Below are 19,242 nucleotides of genomic sequence, written 5' to 3'. Positions count from 1 at the left end.
CCTGCTCTTTTATGTACCTGACTCGGGCTTGGTGGGGTAGTGTGGAGATATGCACTACGAGAAACGACAACGATGATTGACCGATTAGACGCCCATTTCAAATAGGATCGGCATTCTATAATTAATTATTGCTATGTCGAACAGGCATTTCACGATACCATGCAGAGACTAAGTGCAGAGTTGTGGCACTCACAGGATATGCATTCACCGTAGAGATGAGATACAAGTTCGGTTAGCGAATGCGAAAATCTAGGAGTAGAACATGTTATGGGGAAACGATACTGAGTTTTCAGCTAGTATAGTCTCTATCTTTACCTAGCACAGGTGGTGTGGTGGGCTGCTGTCTCATGGGATGTGTGCCACGTCATTCTGCAATCTTTCACTCATGCCTTGGTATGTTAGCCTTAAGCTACATAACCATTTCTAATCGCGTTCTTTAGAAAATGTGTGCGTCTGTATTTAATCTGTGACCTGAATATAATATCCACCCAGAGGAATAGGACATCCTAGTGAAGCTAGGGCACTGTTTTGGGGGTTTGGTGGTACGAATAAACTCCCGAGGTCACCAGATGGTTAGCTGATCTCTGTTGAAAACATCCATGGATGCACTTTCCCTAGTCTGTGGAACGTCGTCTGGCCAGTACCCTATTTGGGACCTCGGAAGGATATCCGTCGACAACTTTCAAAATTGGTTCTTGCATCATATACTACGATTTTATGCTATCTGGATCTCTCGTTTTTCTAATTGCAGGATCAGGCCGTACAATTAATTAGGATGACTCAAGTGGGTCATTAGTGGCTAAACTGACCTATGTCTTATAGGACAAGAATGGCAAGCTAGATTCTGAAAAGACACTCTTGATGAGATTCGTGTAATTGGCAGATAAAGAACCTGTCAACAGAGGAGATTGAGTATGCACCACCCACAGATCTTCCTTACACCTTCGTCTCCCCCCTCAAGTGATACCATACACCACTATTTACATGAAGGCTGCAATAAGGCAGCCAGCAAAAGCACTGAACACCAGCCCATTACCCGAGCTAATCGTAGAACCACCATTATAGACGGGAGACGAGGAAGGAGTACTAGCAGTCTATTCCAAGTTAGCTATAGGTCCAGTGGTAAATAGGAGAGAAACCAACCGAGCTTCCAGTAGGTGTTGCCGAAGGGATCAATGACGATAGGCGAGCAGAACTAGAAACATGTGGGGGGCTCACGGAAGTTGTGACGACCGTAGTACCAGTAGACGATGCTGCCGTATCAGTGGTCACAGCGGAATTGATACTCTCTTCTGCAGTCTGCGTAGCGCTAGCAGCATCGGATGTAGTGGTAGCACTAACAGACGTAGTAGTGGAAGACGCTTCGACCGGGGTGGCATCCAATCCACACGCATTAGCAGCCTTGGAGACAGAGCCCCCGTAATACTTCCAGATGTCGAACTCAACAGCACACTTCAAACAATCGGCCAACTCGGTCTTGAAATCGTCGGTATCACAGTATCCGTCGCTACGGCCGGCGGTAATCACGCCACCTGAGCTATCAGTTTGGGTCATTGTTTGTAGGATCAGAGGATACGGGACATACCGCAGTTAGCGTGGCACTCGTACGCAGGAGTTCCGGGTTCCTGACGTTTGTGCAGAGGGACAAAGTCGGGGAATTCGAATGCGCTGGCACCGATTACAGCGCAGGCAAAAGCAGCAAGGTTGACAGGACGCATGATGGTATTAAGGAATAGAATAAGATGCGAATTCGGTATTCGGAATTGTAGGAAAAGAGGATGCAGACCCCAAAGTGATGGCAGAGCAGTGCGTACTTATTCACCCATGGATGTTACCCAAAACAACACGATGTCTTGGATGGTCCTTTCGGAAGGAGAATTGTCTAAGGGTGGTACGAGCACTCGACCAGGGAACTTCTCGGGTGAGATTACCAGTTATGGAAATGTCTCACCTTCCAAGGTTTGACCCGGAGGATGTCAAGAGAACATGTGGAAGCGAACCAAACAGAAGCAGCCAAAACCGCCCTAGAAGACCCCACCCATCTTATCTGATTGATCTAATCTGATCCAGACCCTGAGCCATTTCCTGTACGCTCTTTATCCGCGGGTTCCTCCGGCTTCAGCAAATTAATTCTTTGTCAACAAGCCATCGAAATATAATATTCATCTTGGCTCATGGCTTGTGACTCAACCTCAATGGGTCCCTAATAGTGGTCCAACCTCGGTGAGAGCATTCCGGGCCATAACATCCAGGAAACTCCGGCTGCCATGTGCTTGGCAGTTTGTGAAGCCCTCGGCATTGGAGTCGGCTCAAGCCGACCAATATCCATCTCTGTAGGGGTGACAGGAAGTTTATAAACGGCGATGTCTCAGTTTTCCCTTTCTTTTTCGTTGAAGACCCTACTACAAACACATTCTTCCCATCATACCCATATTTATAATTATGAAGAACTACATTGCTCTACTCACTTTCTCTGCCATTGGAGGACTATGTGCTCACGGCGACGAAGCGAGCACAGAGATGGGCCCAGCTGCCTTTATGTGGCCGCCCGATCGTCTCTGGCGAGCAGCGTATGACAACAACGCCCCTTGCGGCTCATCAACTGGGCCCGTGAATCGAACAAGTTTCCCACTGAGTAAGGACAGCCGACTCTGTAGCCCAAAAAGGCACATACACTGACAGGACACTCTAGTCAACGGCAAACTTGCGCTTGTAATCCAAGACGAGTCGTGGAATGTGCAGGTAGCGATCTCTCACAAAAGCAGTAAGTCAAATGACATCGTTTCCCTATATCCAGACTAACCCTCCACTAGACCCAACTACCAATGATGACTTCGAGGCCTTCATTGATAGCTCCACTCTTTCCGACATCGACCCAGGACACGAATGCTACTCTGTTCCTAACCCATCTATCGACGTGGAAGAGGGAATGAACGCCACCTTCCAGATCAAATACACCTCGGATTTCGATACCGACAAAAACGAAACCTACTACGCATGTGCGGACGTTACATACATCGCGGCGAGCAAGTTCACCTACCAAGTGCCTTGCTTCAATGTGACGTCGGACGAGTTCACCGAGGTGACTACTACGACCGCAGCTGGGTCTACTGCTACTGCAAAGTCAGACACAGCAAAGGACTCGGGTACCACGACCGAAAAAAGCTCTGGTCTTTCAGGCGGGGCTATCGCAGGTATTGTGGTTGGCTCAGTGGCTGGATTGGGTCTTGGAATTGCATTGCTGTTCTTCTATAGAAGGCTTTTGCAGAAGTATCGCTTCTTGCGGCAGAAGGCTTCCACGCGGAATGTGGACTGGAATGAGGCGCCTCAACAAAAGGCCGACGATGATATCCCGATTGGGCTACGCAAGATTAGATGATTCAGTCTGGGGTTTTGTCTCTTAGATAGATGCAGAAGGGGAAGTGTGCGGCTGTTGATGTGTTATCTCTAGCAATGATGTAACGCCCTTATGTTCATATGGCTTTCGAAGTTTTATAATTGTGATATCTTTCTGTTTATGACTCGTTAGTCGACAATCTGAATTATGTCTTCATGCATGAATACGGCCCCTGTCATATCTAGAAATACCTTTTGTATACTTATTCACCATACGTTGACACCCAAGTATAAGGCGAATCCTATGAAGCAAGTAAGTTACGCGGAGTTCACCAAAAATAAATGAGACTTGCACGTAGACGTAAAATTCACCCAGAATCGGAAGAAGTGGGCAATTTTACCGGCATAGTATATACAAAGACACAGCTGCAACTTGAGTCTCCTACGAATCACCCAAAAGTGGTTGGTCATCGAGATTGGCTTTAGCCAAACGAAACTTCGGTTGGAGGGTATTGGCGCCAATGCGCACAAGGCCATCCCCTTAGAAGTAAATCCCAAAACTCATGTTTTTGCTTTCTGATTGACCACAATACGTCCAGGAGCGATTTCTATGACTTCTTTTATCTGCATCGCGCGTCATCCATTAGCCACAAAGATTCATCCACAGACACAAACACCACATATATTCACGAACATGCCCAGGTTCTTATTCACAAAAACCAAACATATGGAACGGGTAGGATAATAGAATCATTGAAAAATTGATAGTACTAGTAGGAGAGAGGTAGCATAGACAAAATATAGGATTTATAAAACTTCATTCATATCTGAGTTGATGCTGCGTAGTTTGATAGTTTGCCTTTGCAAAACGCACAACCTTGAAGAAATTTCAACCCCGTTTCTGCCAAAACACCCAAAATACCCAATTGAACTAAGAAAAGCCTTTCATCGAAAGATAGATGAGCAAAAAGAAAAAAGTTAATGATAAGAGTGGGATTCGAACCCACGCCCCTTTCGAGACCAGGAAACTATTGCTAGTTGTGGAGTTAAGGTATACCTTAACCTGGCGCCTTGGACCAACTCGGCCATCTTACCAACTGTGAGGGCAAATTTCCCTTGCTAAAATATGTGTAGTGCATCTCCCCGGTGGCATGCTGCTCACGTCGGTATAGATATTTCATCAAGTACCAAGCTATGGAGCTCCGCACTAGTAGGTATCAATCGTTTTTTTTAAGACAGAGTTCTTCTCTTCTCTTGCCGTCCACTGAGGGGGAAGAGCTTGAATTTCCGTGTCACTCCGTAAGGCCACTTCGGCAAGCTTCCCGGCAGGCCAATAGCCTTTATCAAGGGGCGCGCACCCCTTCTTGACCCCCTCGGAACTTGTTTCTCTTGGATCCCCAGCTCACCTGCTCGTCTGTTGGTTGTGGTATTGGATGAGGCAGGGGTGTAGGATCATGATTACGTCCCAACGCACAAATCTGGCGAAGAAGCAAACAGCCATGTATTGAGCGAGGCTCTGGGGGGAGGGGAAAGGACAAAAGGCATCAGTCACGCAGGAAGAAAGACAAGTCCTTCTACTCACCTAGGTACAATATTGCACTGGCGAGGCTCCGACATAGCTGCCGCTGGACATGGAGCAAATTGTGCGACTTTGATATATTTTCTTGAAATTCATGATATGGCTAACGCTGTCCGCTATATTCCTCACTGGAACTTGCTCATTCCAGATTCGTTGAGCTGGCAGTATTTCCAGGCTGCCGTTGTTCAGCTTCAAATGCCTCTATGACATCGGGGCAGCTCGATTGGGCCTTGGCTGATTGTCTAGCCAAATATTCAGACTCTGTCAATCGTGCTTTGAAAATTTGCTTCCGAGTCTTGGAATGGATAGCCGAATGTAAGCTTTTGGCTAAGCCCTGTCCCGGATAGGCTACTAGACCCAAAGCACCTGAAGATGATCCATTAGCATAATCCCGCTAGTCGCGTGAGGATACAGTGCCGTGACAAACCCGATGCAGCTTTCGTCCCCATGCCAATAGGTCCTTTGACGAATCCTTTGATTGCGCCCCGAATTCCATCTTTCTGGCCACCCTCGTAAGGCTGTCGGAAGATATCAGTAAGACCATGCGAGAAACCATGGGCAAAGTTATCTGAAGCTGCAGCAACTCCAGACTTAAAGTCTCTGATGTTGTTGTAGTCTTTTACCTCCTCGCCATAGAGCCTGGGAACGGCTCTCAGACCTTCATTCACTGCTCCAGGTATGTCTACCAGAACGCCCTTGTAGTAGTAGGCTATGATCCTGCCCACGCTTTTGGCGGATCCCCCGACAGCCTTCCCTGTAACTCTCCAGTCTTCATCCGTTTGGTTGGTTCCAGAAGTACCTGAGATGCTTTCGGATGGACTTCGATCGGATTGGGGATTTGTAGACTCGATGACTACAAGTTCTGGCTCGCTCTGTTCACGGGTGCGACTAAACTCTTTGTAGGGCCGAATGACGACGTCGCTCGATGCTGTGAAGATGTCCTTGTACATGCCTAGTAAAGACGATGTGCCGCCCGTTACAGGATCCCATCGCCGAGTCTGAATGAATATTGATTTACTCTCGTATCTGATTCAACATATGTGTTAGTATAGGTATATGCAAATAAGATAGTTCGGATAGATGCTCTCACGCTTTCAGGTCCTTCGTATCAATGCGAGAATTTTCAAGCAAGATCCCCGCTGCCATTTTAGACAAATTTATAGGGGGCTTCGTGTTCTGCTTTAACTGCCATACGGCCGGCTCAAAATCAAGAAACTGACATTTCATCTTGTCGACGGGTAAGTTGCGGTGGAAAGACGCAACAGCCGCTGGCACTCCTGCTTCCTGGCTCATTTCACGAGCAAGGTCGCCGGCTGCTGCTAGAGTATCAGGGTGCAGGCAAAAGCGGATCGCTTCCGCTAGATTATCTGCGTTCAAAGACCGGTGTGGAATGGGCATTGGTCCAATCCCGCGGGACGCGACCATGTTTCCCCAAAATAGCTGACTATGACAAGTTAGCGAAAGATCGGGAAGGCATGTAGGGAATTACGGACTCCCCAAAAAATGGTACAATGAGAGACGGCCTTCCGAATCGTAAACCACATGCTGTAGTCCCTGCTCCTCCATGATGTACAACTGCAGCGACCTTTTGAAATAGCCATTCATGCGGACAGTCTCCAAGATAAAAGATCTGATCGTCTGACTGTGCTTCCCCGAGATTACTCCAGCCACGGGATATGATTGCTCGACCACCCCAAGACCTGACTGCATTGACGAGTGTGGCAGTCATCGCTGGGGGATCCTCAATTACGATGCTCCCGAAACCGATGTACACCGGCGGAGGCCCGCCTTGGAGGAATGCGTCAAGGTCTGGAGGTGGTGTGAAGTCCGGAGGAGAGCGGAAGAAAAAGCCACAGACATTGAGATGTGCCGGCCAGTCCGCTGGTTTAGGCATCAATGTAGGCGACCAGCAATATGTGAAGGGTATCTTCAAAGTTTCCGCTAAACGTGGACCTTCGGTTGCTGATATAGGTTCTAGGTCGATGGTCTTTCTCCAATCATTGATAACATCGCCTAGGCTATTGTGAGATCAGCGATTGAATCAGTGGTTCGCAGGAAGATGTCTGATTATTACCCTTGCCATGTAAGCCATTCGACAATCCCGTAAGAAAGGTAATTAGCCATTTTAGGCTCAGTGCTTGAATATTTCAAGTTTGCCAAGGGGTGAGGGAAGGACCTTGTGCTGGTCCACGGCATGGTAAACATCATATGTAGAGGGATGCCAAGCGCCTGCGCGCAGTGGATGTGGGCGAAGCTCGGAGGGTTCGCAATAATAGCATCGGCCACAAATGGCGTCTTGGTTACGGGGTCATCCGCAAGACAGGACTCCCAGCATCCCTGTAGTATTTGACCTACCATGACACGCTTGCGTTGAATATCTCCCTCTTTGACAGACTTCATCTGTGGTATCAGTCCTGGGTTCTTCACCATGTATGCCATCAGCTCCGAGGGGTCCCCTCCAATAGGATAAAACTCTAGACCGGAGTCGCGCACGAAGCTTTCAAACACACCATGTGTGGCCAGTCGTACGCGGTGTCCATGGCACTGAAGCTCGTTTCCTAGAGCCACAAATGGCTGGACGTCGCCTCGACTGCCGACGACTTGGATGACAATGTTGAGCTCAAGATCGCATCCGAAATCGCCTGACGGCTCTGGCTGTGGTTGAATATGTTGTTCGGTATGCAGAAATGGTATCAACTTTGACACTTCCCTGCCCACTTTGGAGTCCAGATCGATCTCAATTCGACCATCATCTTCGTAATTTAGCACGCTATTCTTGCTAATGAGCCAGAGATATAGAGTTTTTCCCACCTTGTACGCGTGTCCCATCCTGAGTAAATTGGTTGCGTTCAAGCGTAGAAGGCCGGCGCGGTGGTTCTTCCATCGCTGCAGCCCGATGACATCACACGCGGGGGGTAACAGAATCTTGCCGAGGCAGAATATCCACCAAACGACTAAATGTGAGTAAGGTATTTCCGAAAATCAGTGAAGCATCCAATGTTTTCAAAAAAGAAAGGAGTATATCAAGAGGAGTTGTGGTCCCAAAACAACTGAAGACCATGGTAGCTATGACGGTTCTGGGCCTGGGTGGATCTGGGGAAGTCACATGATTAATACCCTGAGCCAGTCACAGGTAGTATCAGAGACATATGACGACATTCCCAGGGGTACCAATATACAGTCAAGGTGAAGAAATACACTACCAGGTCATAGAACCAACTACTGAGGATGGAGGACTGAAGTTACTATCTACACTAACAATTTATATTCATTCTTCGTAAAGTACAGGTTTGTGTCTTGGCTTAATGGGCTTTTCCTCATGTTTTTCATCGTTTTCTCTTTTCCCATCTTTTCTTTTTCCTTTTTCCCTTTTTTCCTTTTTTTCTTTTTACCAGAAATATCTTCTTCCATACAATTGCAGCTCCAGAAATACCCCAAAATCGGCCCTTCTCAAAATCATTACCATGACTTGGGGCACTCGCGTCAAATCCGGGCCAGTGGGGAATCCCAAATTAGGAATGGAGCGCCAAAAAGTCGGGGTCATTGTTGAGAACATCCCAGACCGATCTATCCAGAGTCAAATTCACATCGACCGCACACGGAAGATTGTCTTGATCCAAAGAACGTCTGTTACGCTGGCGTCGAGGCAACTCTTCCTCGGTGGACATGATAATTGCCAAGCCGTCAACGCGGTACCCTTCACTGAAAGCTGGGGACACGAGAGAAGGGGCAATGCGTTTGCCATTGGCAGCGACGTCAAAGTCAACCCCAACGTAGGTCTTACCCCTACTCCACTGGGTAGCGACGAGGCAACCATCTGGAATCATCACCTTGTACCTGACGTGGCCTTTGTTGGGCTGTGCGGCAATCCATTCGAACTGTTGCTTGACTTCGTTCATATCAACCGAGTGGATTGCATCATGGATAACCCGTGCAACCTGCCAGAGCGCGCCCTGTTCGAGTAATTCATGCGATGCGGAAGTCGAGGGGCAGTGGACAGCATTTGGAAAGTAACGTGCAGGGAGCTTCAGACGTGTGGAGTCACGCATATCCATGGTCGTCCAGAAACCACGAAGTGGCTGTAGTGCGTCGAGGTCTAGTGTGGCTCCCTTGTCACGCAGAACCTGAACTCTGGCTTGATAAATCCGTTGGTAGAGATAGGCTGAGATGAGCTCGAATCTGGTGAACCTGGTCTGTCCCTGGGTGATTGGGGCTGTTGCAGCATTTCTGAGTGCGACCAGATCCTCGCCTTGGAAGCGCAAAGGACAAGTGTAGACAGATGGAGGGGCTGAGACCTCGGACATGGCCGTGACGCTTTCATCCAGGCAAAAGTCCGGGGGGTTGAATGCAAGGGCTTTCTCCTTCTGGCTTGCCGATGGACTGTTCGTTCCTCGAAAGTGTGAGTAGATTTCGGGGGGAGAGATGAGGGTTGGCGGAGAAGAATCGCGCAATTGCTTGTAAATCTCGGCGAGATCGCGCACGAGCTGCATAAAACCATTGGCATCGCAGACCTGATGATGAACCCGAATGCCCAGTGCGACCCCTCCACAGCCAAATCGAGTGTGTTGAATTGCGAAGATAGGATTATGGGAGACAGCTCCCATTGTCGAATGGAAAATTGGAAGAAGTGCATTCCCAGAATCTGGCAGACGGATAACCAAGATACGGGCTGAGAGAGCAGACTCCGCGATACTTACGAGCCTTCTGGGGCACTGTGCCTCCCAAAGCTCAGCGCCAGCGCCCAGGCTGCCAATCTCTGGAGCTAGGCTCACTGTATTCTGCTGCAGACGACCAGTTAAATGCGGGTAATAGTCTAGGAGGTGTGATACAGCCAAGTTCAAGCGTTTAACCGGAAGGAAGTTGTCGTCTGGAAGATTTGTCGGCTTTCTGTAGACGAGGATGGCTTCGATAGTCAACGTGGCGGGTACGGTATGGTCCATCGGCCCTAGGCTAAAAGGGGACTCGAGTGCAGCGATTGTTGCCTCATTGGCGCAGTTAAGCGTGTGCCGCGTAGAAACGCGGACGTGGTCGAGTGCCATCGTTATGATTGGACGAAGCAGAGACAAGGATAGCGGGATAATCAAGACGGATAAACCCGTGGAGTGGTCGACAAGGATGAGATATGACGAGGATCAAAGGTAATGAGGATGAAAGAGGATGAGGATGAAAGAGGATGAAGATGAGGGATTGAAAGTTTGTACTGATTAAAAGCAGAATGGGCAATTGTCGCTTCATCCCATCTTTGCCTACGTTGTTGGGACGATTGACCCGTTTGTTCCCCTGGACCCTTCATATTAAGATAAAGGACTACAAGGGCACCCGGAGGGAAGCCGGCCACCGTGTATTCGACTCTGTAAACTGTGAAAGAAATACAAAAAGCGAATCAAAGAAACGCAACTCGGGGATAGTATGAACACAGTTTGAACAAAGAAGCGGATATTTTTACCTGCACAAAGACGGTGAATTTTCTCGTCACGGGAACTAAATGACGTCCTATATGGCCATGTCAACTACATCCTCTACAACTATGTCCTGGATAATGGTTGAACTGGTTTACAATCTCAATCCCACGCTATAATCCTGATTTAGAAATACCTGCCGTCGATCCAAGTCACTCCCAGGGCATGAATACCCGCCACTTCTCATTTCTCATTCCTCCTTCCTTCATCAACACTTAGGTCCCATTGCATATCGTGGTTCCTGTTGAGTACTTTTCAATTTTTTGACCTTTCTTCAGCCCCAGAGTCATATTCAATCATATGTCTCCTGTTGCCCAGTGAAGGGGTACCTGAGGGCATCCACTGGGTCTTTGAAGCGGTTTAGTTGAGTCTGAAATCAGGGCCGAGGTCCTGGTTAATGGCACGAAGCACGTCGGGCGGTCTATCAGGCGCCTCAAGAGTGTGATGACATTAGAGGCTTTTGATACCGGACAGGATATGGGACCGACAAATCGGCATTCTTATGAAAGGACTCATGTCGCTTGACGTTACTATTGGCGGGTCACCTGTAGTGTGGCCCTCTGGGTGCCAATGCACGAACATGAGGACATACTATCTGAGTGCCGGACTTCAGATTTTGATTCATGACATGTACACGTGGTGGATCCGAAGGGCCAAGGACACATGCATGTGAAACGAGGGGAAAGTGCATATGTACATGTAAGTATCGATCGACGCCGGGGCACCAAAGCCAGTACATACAACATACCATGGATATTTTTATGATAAAAAGAGGCCATGACAAAAGAGATGATTTATCTAGCCCAGGGCCTTCAAAGGTTCCATCCGGATATAGTTTTAATGATATGCATGGCATAACAGTTCACACTGCACCACGGGGATTATACATCAGTCCGGTCTTTCCACTGGTTTTCCTGAAAAACGACAGATAAACGACAATTAGGCCGGAAAGGACACTAAAAGCTTGGCAACGGGATGGTCAGTCTCGTCACAAATTCTCCGGGTGAAGATTAGCACAGGCTGATCGCAAAACTCGGCAAAGGATGGATTGGCATCTAGACCCTTTTAGTATCATTCCTACCCCGCTGCAAAGCATTACAATGAAACCAACCAACTCCCGAAAATAGTGGATTGTGACGGAGCAGAGGTACCAGCAGTAGTGGCTGGATAGTCTACTTTGCATTCTGGGTCTCGTTGTGATATGTGATATCGTGCAGCGTTTGGACAGCACACTAAGCTCGCAGTTTTTATTCACTACTCTTGATGCACCCACCATGATCAACAAATTGATCAATGATTCCCATATGTCGACGCATCCCAGCCCACAAGCCTCATCTTCGCAGCGTAAAATGCCATCCTTGCTCGCTTCATATAGGCTAACGAACATAGATTAAGATCTCCCCTCACGCAAACCGTGTCCACTGCATATCTCCACTTTTCGAATTGCATGTCTGCTGCAAACCCCTCCGCATGTCTCGGAGCTCAGGCATTGAAGCCAATAAGGATTGAGCAATATGTACTGAGTAATGCAAGCGGGATGGAACAATCTTGGGAATCCCTGCAGATAGACGGAATAAAACACCAAGCGGCCCGCCCGCCTTGACAGCCTTGCGCATCTAGCCTATTGTAGAGCTACGTAGTCCCACTTTTTTTTGACGGATAGAGTCATCTTCAACATTCACGCGAGACCATACCATTCAAGCTCGAGTCATGTCCCTTGGCAGATTGTTGTGCTTCGCTCTATATCCAAATGGAACTAAAGCTCCGGAGCCAAGAGCCCAATGAGCTCGCACAGCTATGGCCAATCTGCGGGTGCTACGATTTAGCATATGTGAAAAGTCCAAACGATGGCCGATCAACAGATTTACCCCGCTGGCTAAGGACGAAAACGGGTTGTAAGTCGTGGCCCTTCATACTGGGTGCCAGCTGATGTACACACACAGCTCTAGTACAAATATCGATACAGCCGGCCCGCTATGCTGAGAATCTCAAGGTTTCTTATTTACTACAAGCGACTGTAGCTATGGCACCAGTGTCTTTTGACCTCTTGCAGGTTCCCTTTTATGGCCTCGTAGCTGGGGCTGTGGTCATTACTTGGTCGTTGGCGAAAATCGTACGAACCTTTCAAAGTGTGTAACTCTTCCCCGTTGGCAGTGGACCAAACACTCAGCCTAAAAACCCATTTAGGATGGAAGTACGCTCGTGAGAATGGATGCCAACCTCCAGCGCACTTTGTATCCCACGGCTTGTTCGGCATAGGCATGGGCATTGAACTAGCCAAAGCCGGCCCCGAGCACAGGTTTCTTGAACTTCTTCGCAGTTGGCATCAAACCTACGGCACGACATTCAGAGCGAAGATCGCCAATCGAAATATCATCTTCACCGTCGACCCACAGAACATTCAAACAGCCCTCGCGTTGAAATTCAAAGACTTCGGGGTGGGTTCAGCTCGAGTAGATGCACTCCGTCCACTCATGGGCAAGGGCATTTTCGGCGTAGACGGCCCCGAGTGGGAACATTCACGGGCTCTTCTCCGGCCTAACTTCTCACGCACTCGGATTAATGACACCGAATTATATGAGAACCATGTGGCCGAGCTCATCGAGCAGATTCCGCGCGACGGATCAACCATTGATTTACGCCCGCTGTTTCTCAAGGGGGTATGTTGTCAGTCTAGATATCCCCCGAAGTATAAGACTGACTAAAAGCAGACTCTCGACACCGCGACCGAATTTCTGTTCGGAGAGTCCGCTCATTCGCTGCGCGCAGAAGGATCTTCTGCGGGAGGTGACTTTGCGAAAGCGTTTGACATAGCCCAATATGTCTCTTCCATGCGGTTCCGACTTGGACTTTTTGGGAGATTCTACCGCAGGAAGGAATATGAAAAAGCCATTCGAGATACCCGCGCCTACGTCGAAAGGTTTGTACAAAAGACTATCGACTATCGTGTCGCAGCCAACAGCGGACGAGAAGTTGATCAGGACATCAAGCGGTTGACTGAAAGTCGATATGTGTTCTCTTACGAGCTGTCGAAGCAAACACTCGACAAGACCAACATAACAGACCAGATACTGAGTATTATGTTTGCTGGTCGCGATACCACTGCCAACCTACTAACCATTGTGTTCTTCACCTTGGCCAGACATCCTGATGTGTGGAACAAACTTCGGAAAGAGGTGCTCACTTTAGATGGACGAAAACCATCATTCGACGATCTCAAATCAATGACTTACTTGACCTGGGTTCTGAATGAGAGTAAGCAACTCTACCACCATCTCTGACTACGCAGTCCGCTAAATAAACTATAGCTCTGCGCATGTACCCAATCGCACCTTTCAACCTGCGCGAGGCCAACAGAGACACATATCTTCCCGTCGGCGGGGGCCCGGATGGAAAGTCCCCTGTCCACGTACCCAAGGGTCACGAGGTTATCTACACCGTGTACACGATGCACCGCGAACATGAAGTCTATGGGCCGGATCCGGATGAATTCCGCCCTGAAAGATGGGAAAAGCTCAGGCCAGGTTGGGCGTACCTCCCTTTCAATGGAGGTCCTCGGATCTGCATAGGGCAACAGTTCGCATTGACGGAGGCTGGATACACTATTGCTAGGATTATGCAACAGTTCGAGTCGATCGAAAATCGGGATCCGAATCCCTGGACGGAGGATTTTGGGTTGACACTGTCGAACGCTAACGGAACAAAGGTTGCTTTGACCCCTGTTCAGGGTTGATCTGGAGATACGCACTTGTTTTCGTCTCAATATTGACTTTCCACAAATTGTCCATGTCCTTGCACCTTGAATTGAACGCTATGTTGTTCTAGCAGAATCACAAGGCTGGGTGCTCTCGCGCTTGTATATGAGGTGCTTCGTAGTCCACTTCTGTCTCCTTTGGGTGACTTTTTTATGGTCTTTGTCATAATACTAGTTTAAACTGAGGAATATAACACGTACGGAGTACACTCGGCCATTATTTCCAGATCATGTGGTTCAGCATGTGTCCATACACCGGATTTTTCGGGTTCTCCGCCATCCCTTTTACGATGTGGCCGCCTTATCCGCGTGTTGAACTCTTGATTTCCCAACTTTTTGGCTTTTGTGGCTTGGGCCAGACTGTGGAGAATCAAATCTCTCTCCCAACCATTAAAGTGGGAAAGCGAACCGGAGGTTCCCTAGTGAAACATTTTTTCTTACGGGCCCCAACTTGCTCTAGCGCTATCCAATAGGGAGATAATAGATAAAAGATATATTGCTGCCTTGACCACGCTCCGATAATATTGTGTCAAAGCCAAACAAGTAAAATCCCCCGGCTTTTCCAAATTACAAGACAAAGGTCTCTAACGGAGATAATAGTAATTTTATCACGTCCTTGGCCTCTGGAACAAGAGAAGCACATTTAAATAAGTCAGAAGCGTAAGATGCTTGATGGATAGGGTTAAGAATGAATCAGACCTACCGCATAAGTTCTAATCCATGCCTAGAAAGCTTGTGCGTGTAGCCAAGCTTTCCCCCAACGGAACCCGCGGGAGCCAAACTTTCTATTAGAATTTATCTGATTGTAAGGGAATATATTTATCAGATCGTAAGATTTAGATCATAAAAGTTATCTGATCATACAGTTTATCTGATCATAAATTTATCTGATCACGCCACTCGGATGGACACCTTGCAGCTAAACCCCACCCTAATCCATGGATATTTTACTAAGGAGCTATCTGAGACCCGAGGTCGGCAACTTCCTCGGGAGAATTTTCTGTATATGGAGTACTGCCGCAGGGGTTAAGCATTAGTTATATTAGAGGACTCCACCCTCGCTTACACGACCGGAAAAGGTCTAAATTTTGATACATACCCGAGAGAGAGAGTTTAAAGAAGATCTGCGCCCCTCCAACCATTCATTCTGGCTTATATCGGTCTTGTAGGCTTTATCAACCTACCTGACGCTTCCAGCCTCCATGTACACGGAGAACATGGACGCCATCAAAGGGGCCACTACGGAGCGCCCGCAGCCATTGAACACAGAGGAATCAGAGATTCCAGATGACAAGATTCAGCAAGATGGTGTTCAGGTTGCCGATGCAGTCACAACTACGTGGTCTCGCAAGCATCTAATCATTGCTTATACTAGGTGAGAGAACTCGGAGACTCTCTTCTGGAATGTCCGATTTAATGCGAATATAGTATGTGGCTGGTGTATTTCGTCAACAATCTCAACAGCAGTCTCACCGCAAACCTCTCCGCTTATATTACGAGTGGCTTTTCCGAGCATTCGCTGCTCACGGTGATAACAGTGGTAACCAGCGTTATGGGTGCTGCATGCTTGATGCCCATCGCCAAAGTCCTGAACCTGTTTGATCGAACTGTTGGATTCGTGATCATGATTTTGATTGCAATTATGGGTCTGATCATGATGGCTGCTTGTAACAATATTGCGACGTACTGTGCTGCGCAGGTATGTTTCTATATCCATACCCTTCACTGGCCGAGGTCAAAGTCGCTAATTAGTCAAGGCATTTTATACTGTTGGATTCACCGGTGCTATTTTCTGCATTGATGTGATAACCTCAGACACCTCATCACTTCGTGATCGAGGTCTTGCTTATGCTTTCACCTCGTCCCCTAGCATGATCACAGCCTTTGCTGGCTCTCCTTTGTCAAATCAATTCCACGAAACCAATTGGCGATGGGCGTATGGGACAATTTGCATCATTCTCCCTATCGCTGCCCTTCCCTTGATTTTAACCTGGGAAATGGCCAAGCGAAAGGCCGACAAGAATGGTCAATTGCAATTCAAGGAGAGGACAGCACGATCCTGGATAGGAAGCATTTGGTACTACGCCGTGGAATTCGATGGTTGGTTAATCTTTCAGACCTTTCTTATATCTCTCCTAACCCCTATTTGTGCGCAGTCCTCGGAATCTTCTTGATGATAGGCGGCACGATTCTTTTCCTGACATCTTTCAATATCGCTGGCAATACCGAAGGCCAATGGCAGTCGCCTAAGATCATTGCTATGATGGTTGTGGGATTCTGTGTTCTCGTGGCGTTCGTCTGTTACGAGCGATGGGTGGCCCCGAAGCCTTTCATCCCATTCTACCTAATCACCGACCGCACTGTCATTGGCGCTTGCCTGCTCGATATTACCTATCAGGTCTCTTACTATTGCTGGGCCAGCTACTTCACCTCCTACCTCCAAGTCGTCTACAACACAAGCCTGACGCAGGCCGGTTATATCAGTGCCATATTCGATTTCATGGACCCAGTGTGGCTCATTGGATGTGGTTTCCTTATCCGACACACCGGCCGCTTCAAGTGGCTCCTCTGCGCCGCTCTGCCTCTTTACCTCCTGGCAAGCGGTCTGATGATCTACTTCCGCCAACCGGGTCACAACGTAGGATATATGTGCATGTGCCAAATCTTCCTCGCAGTCGGTGGCGGGACATTTATTCTGATCGAGCAGGTTGCTGTTCTTGCCGCGGCGTCACATGAAGACTATGCCGCCATGCTGGCACTTCTCAGCACGTTTGGAAACATCGGTGGCGCGGTCGGCAGTAGTGTTTCCGGCGCTATCTGGACCAACACACTTCCTGGCAAGCTACGCGAGAATCTGCCTGCTGAGTTGAAGGACCAGTGGGAGACGATATACGAGTCCTTGGACGCACAGCTCAGTTATCCGGTTGGGTCGCCGGCTCGCACTGCTATCCAGAATGCGTATGCATTCAGCCAGCGAAACATGATGATTGCCGGTACGGCGGTGATGGGACTTTCTATTGCCTGGGTGCTTATGATGAGGAACATCAAAGTCCAGTCTAACAAGGATCTTTCCAAGGTGCTTTTCTAGATGGGCGGCTAAATAGCAAGGGCGTGGGAGGATATACGTAGACTGGTTCAGAAAAGAGATATCTTTCCTCAACCTGGTGACCAAGGCGATTGGTGTAAAGTCAATGCAGAGCAGGACTAAGACCACTGGGCAAAGAGAAGATGGAATACGTCCAAGGAGTGAAATGTTGCAGGGTCAACTCTATTGACAGAATGAAAAGTAATAATATATCAGCTTAGAGCGGTAACTCCCTGCGCTACTTGACAATGTCCCTAAAATAATAAAGCAAGAGAAGACTTTTGTATTGTAACAAAACTGACAAAGAAGCATGACCTTTCAATATCCATACACCATAGCTCCGACCGTAACCCCGATACACACTGCCAGATTCAGAGATTAGTCCACAGCAAGTATCAAACGATTTCGCGGTGAACATTCCGGATATGTGCAACCAAGTTGTCCTTCCGGTTGAACGACTTCTGGCACCCTTCCTGGGGGCATTCATATAATCCTGGCGAGATGTGTTTTGTTTTGATATGGCGTAGCAGGGCTCCCATTTGAGAAAATCCACCTGAGTATTCGCAGTGCTTCCATTTGCACTTCAATGGACTGCCACGTCTAGACCTTATGCAAAATGAATGTTAGAATCCACATCTGAAAAGGGTATTCCACGGGAGCAGAAGTTTTTCTATCAGGAACATACTCAACACCCGTCGAGGCTTTGCCATAAGACGTAGGCTTTTGAAGACGATCGTCTGCGACAGTAGCCGGTCCTTTCTCTTCGTCCGCAGTGGAGGCAATTGTAGAAGTGATGTCAGACATCCCGTCGTGGAGGTCAAGGCTCAGAGTATCGACAGCAGAGGCATCATCTTCCGGCGGGGAGTCCTTATCGTATTGGACATTTGTGATTTCATGGAGAGAGCCAGCTGAGGCAGAAGCCGCAAGGTCAGGGGCAAGGGGAGCGGAGGGAGGTTCGAGAAAATGGTCGTATGGAAAATCGTCGACAAGAGGGGGCCAGTGGTGAGACAAAATACAGTAGAACGGGGGATCACTTTCGTTCCACTGATCTCCTCGCTCTTGTTCGAGGTATGACAAGCCATTATCGACTGGTTCTGTCATGGTGTAGATTGTAGTTCGCAGGAGCGTGAGGGACTAAACTTAACGAGTATCATGTAAAACGAGAATGATGAGAGCTACCCACGCAGAAATGCGGGGAACCCCCTGGGGGATCTACGGCTTATATACTGTAAGGTTAGCCATGACTTACCTACCTGGGTGCCTTGAGAGGCATTTTGACAGAGTTTTCATACATCCCAGTGTACCCCAGCGCCACACGTCACCATGATTGGCGATCTCAGCAGAAATTTTCAGAGGGGGCAGCTCGAGCAGTGGCGCAGGCATGATATGGAAATTCTGCATTCTCGAGATGTGACTGGATGCACACCTTCAGGGCTTGTTCAGATGCCTTGAGAGCAGCTTACGTGAAGAAAAGCCCCATTGCCTCCAATTGGCTTGACAGCTACGAGCTGTGGCTGTGACTGTCCATTAGTTGGGAAAATCGAAATCTGACCAAGGAGGATTTCCTTTGTATGGCCCGAGCTTTTCCTTTCTTTTCTTTTTTGATCGCACCCCGCGCCTGGAAGATTTTGCCCATGTCATCATCCAGGCGCAGTATGATAAGGCCTTCTCTGGCCAACCAAGTCACTGGTCTGTTATGAAGGGACGACAGGATGCAAAGAAGAAACGTTCATTGTAATGTGTTAACGAAGAAAAAAACGAAAACAGGAACACATCAGGGGAGTGAGACGAGATGTCGAAAAAGTCTACCTAGGTAGGTACCTAGGTAGGTCTAGCCACTTTTGTCAGAAAGTTGGCCTGAGGGGCCAACTTTCTGACCAAAACGGCCCCAATGATGAAAGCCATCGACATATAATTTCATTATTCCAGTGCTTCAGGGACTAGAATCTATTAACATTTGCTTTGAAAGAGGAGTTATGAAGCAAAAAGATCATATGATTACAAGTTTACACCTGGATACTCGAATAAA

At 48.2% G+C, this 19,242-nt stretch overlaps 7 protein-coding genes across 7 annotated transcripts; 3 read left to right on the top strand and 4 right to left on the bottom strand.

Annotated features, from left to right (window-relative positions):
* Positions 1-980: 980 nt before the first annotated feature.
* On the bottom strand, positions 981-1,718 carry N7525_009774 (uncharacterized protein; the record flags this gene model as incomplete). The annotated part of the gene is made up of 3 exons (XM_002563831.1): positions 981-1,094; positions 1,144-1,532; positions 1,586-1,718. 3 exons carry the CDS (start codon positions 1,716-1,718, stop codon positions 981-983), a joined length of 636 nt encoding a protein of 211 aa, XP_002563877.1.
* Positions 1,719-2,442: 724 nt separating this feature from the next.
* Positions 2,443-3,379, top strand: N7525_009773 (uncharacterized protein; the record flags this gene model as incomplete). The annotated part of the gene is made up of 3 exons (XM_002563830.2): positions 2,443-2,635; positions 2,693-2,764; positions 2,814-3,379. The coding sequence occupies 3 exons, from the start codon at positions 2,443-2,445 to the stop codon at positions 3,377-3,379; spliced, it is 831 nt and encodes a 276-aa protein (XP_002563876.2).
* A 1,675-nt stretch (positions 3,380-5,054) lies between these two features.
* N7525_009772 (glycosyltransferase) lies at positions 5,055-7,744 on the bottom strand (the record flags this gene model as incomplete). Its single annotated transcript, XM_061214850.1, has 5 exons — positions 5,055-5,281; positions 5,343-5,941; positions 6,006-6,359; positions 6,409-6,933; positions 6,990-7,744. The coding sequence occupies 5 exons, from the start codon at positions 7,742-7,744 to the stop codon at positions 5,055-5,057; spliced, it is 2,460 nt and encodes an 819-aa protein (XP_061069281.1).
* A 683-nt stretch (positions 7,745-8,427) lies between these two features.
* Positions 8,428-9,954, bottom strand: N7525_009771 (uncharacterized protein; the record flags this gene model as incomplete). Its single annotated transcript, XM_002563828.2, has 1 exon — positions 8,428-9,954. One exon carries the CDS (start codon positions 9,952-9,954, stop codon positions 8,428-8,430), a length of 1,527 nt encoding a protein of 508 aa, XP_002563874.1.
* Positions 9,955-12,124: 2,170 nt separating this feature from the next.
* On the top strand, positions 12,125-14,107 carry N7525_009770 (cytochrome P450; the record flags this gene model as incomplete). The annotated part of the gene is made up of 5 exons (XM_002563827.2): positions 12,125-12,269; positions 12,324-12,503; positions 12,562-13,034; positions 13,086-13,629; positions 13,683-14,107. The coding sequence occupies 5 exons, from the start codon at positions 12,125-12,127 to the stop codon at positions 14,105-14,107; spliced, it is 1,767 nt and encodes a 588-aa protein (XP_002563873.2).
* Positions 14,108-15,330: 1,223 nt separating this feature from the next.
* N7525_009769 (uncharacterized protein) lies at positions 15,331-17,216 on the top strand (the record flags this gene model as incomplete). The annotated part of the gene is made up of 4 exons (XM_002563826.1): positions 15,331-15,503; positions 15,557-15,827; positions 15,886-16,228; positions 16,285-17,216. 4 exons carry the CDS (start codon positions 15,331-15,333, stop codon positions 17,214-17,216), a joined length of 1,719 nt encoding a protein of 572 aa, XP_002563872.1.
* Positions 17,217-17,608: 392 nt separating this feature from the next.
* N7525_009768 (uncharacterized protein) lies at positions 17,609-18,314 on the bottom strand (the record flags this gene model as incomplete). The annotated part of the gene is made up of 2 exons (XM_061214849.1): positions 17,609-17,819; positions 17,899-18,314. 2 exons carry the CDS (start codon positions 18,312-18,314, stop codon positions 17,609-17,611), a joined length of 627 nt encoding a protein of 208 aa, XP_061069280.1.
* Between the last annotated feature and the right edge of the window lie 928 nt (positions 18,315-19,242).

The sequence above is a fragment of the Penicillium rubens genome (genome assembly GCF_028828025.1).
Source record: "Penicillium rubens strain IBT 27055 chromosome Unknown utg000003l_segment0_segment0, whole genome shotgun sequence".
Taxonomy (NCBI): Eukaryota; Fungi; Ascomycota; class Eurotiomycetes; order Eurotiales; family Aspergillaceae; genus Penicillium; species Penicillium rubens.
This window is presented reverse-complemented; position numbering and strand designations above follow the sequence as displayed.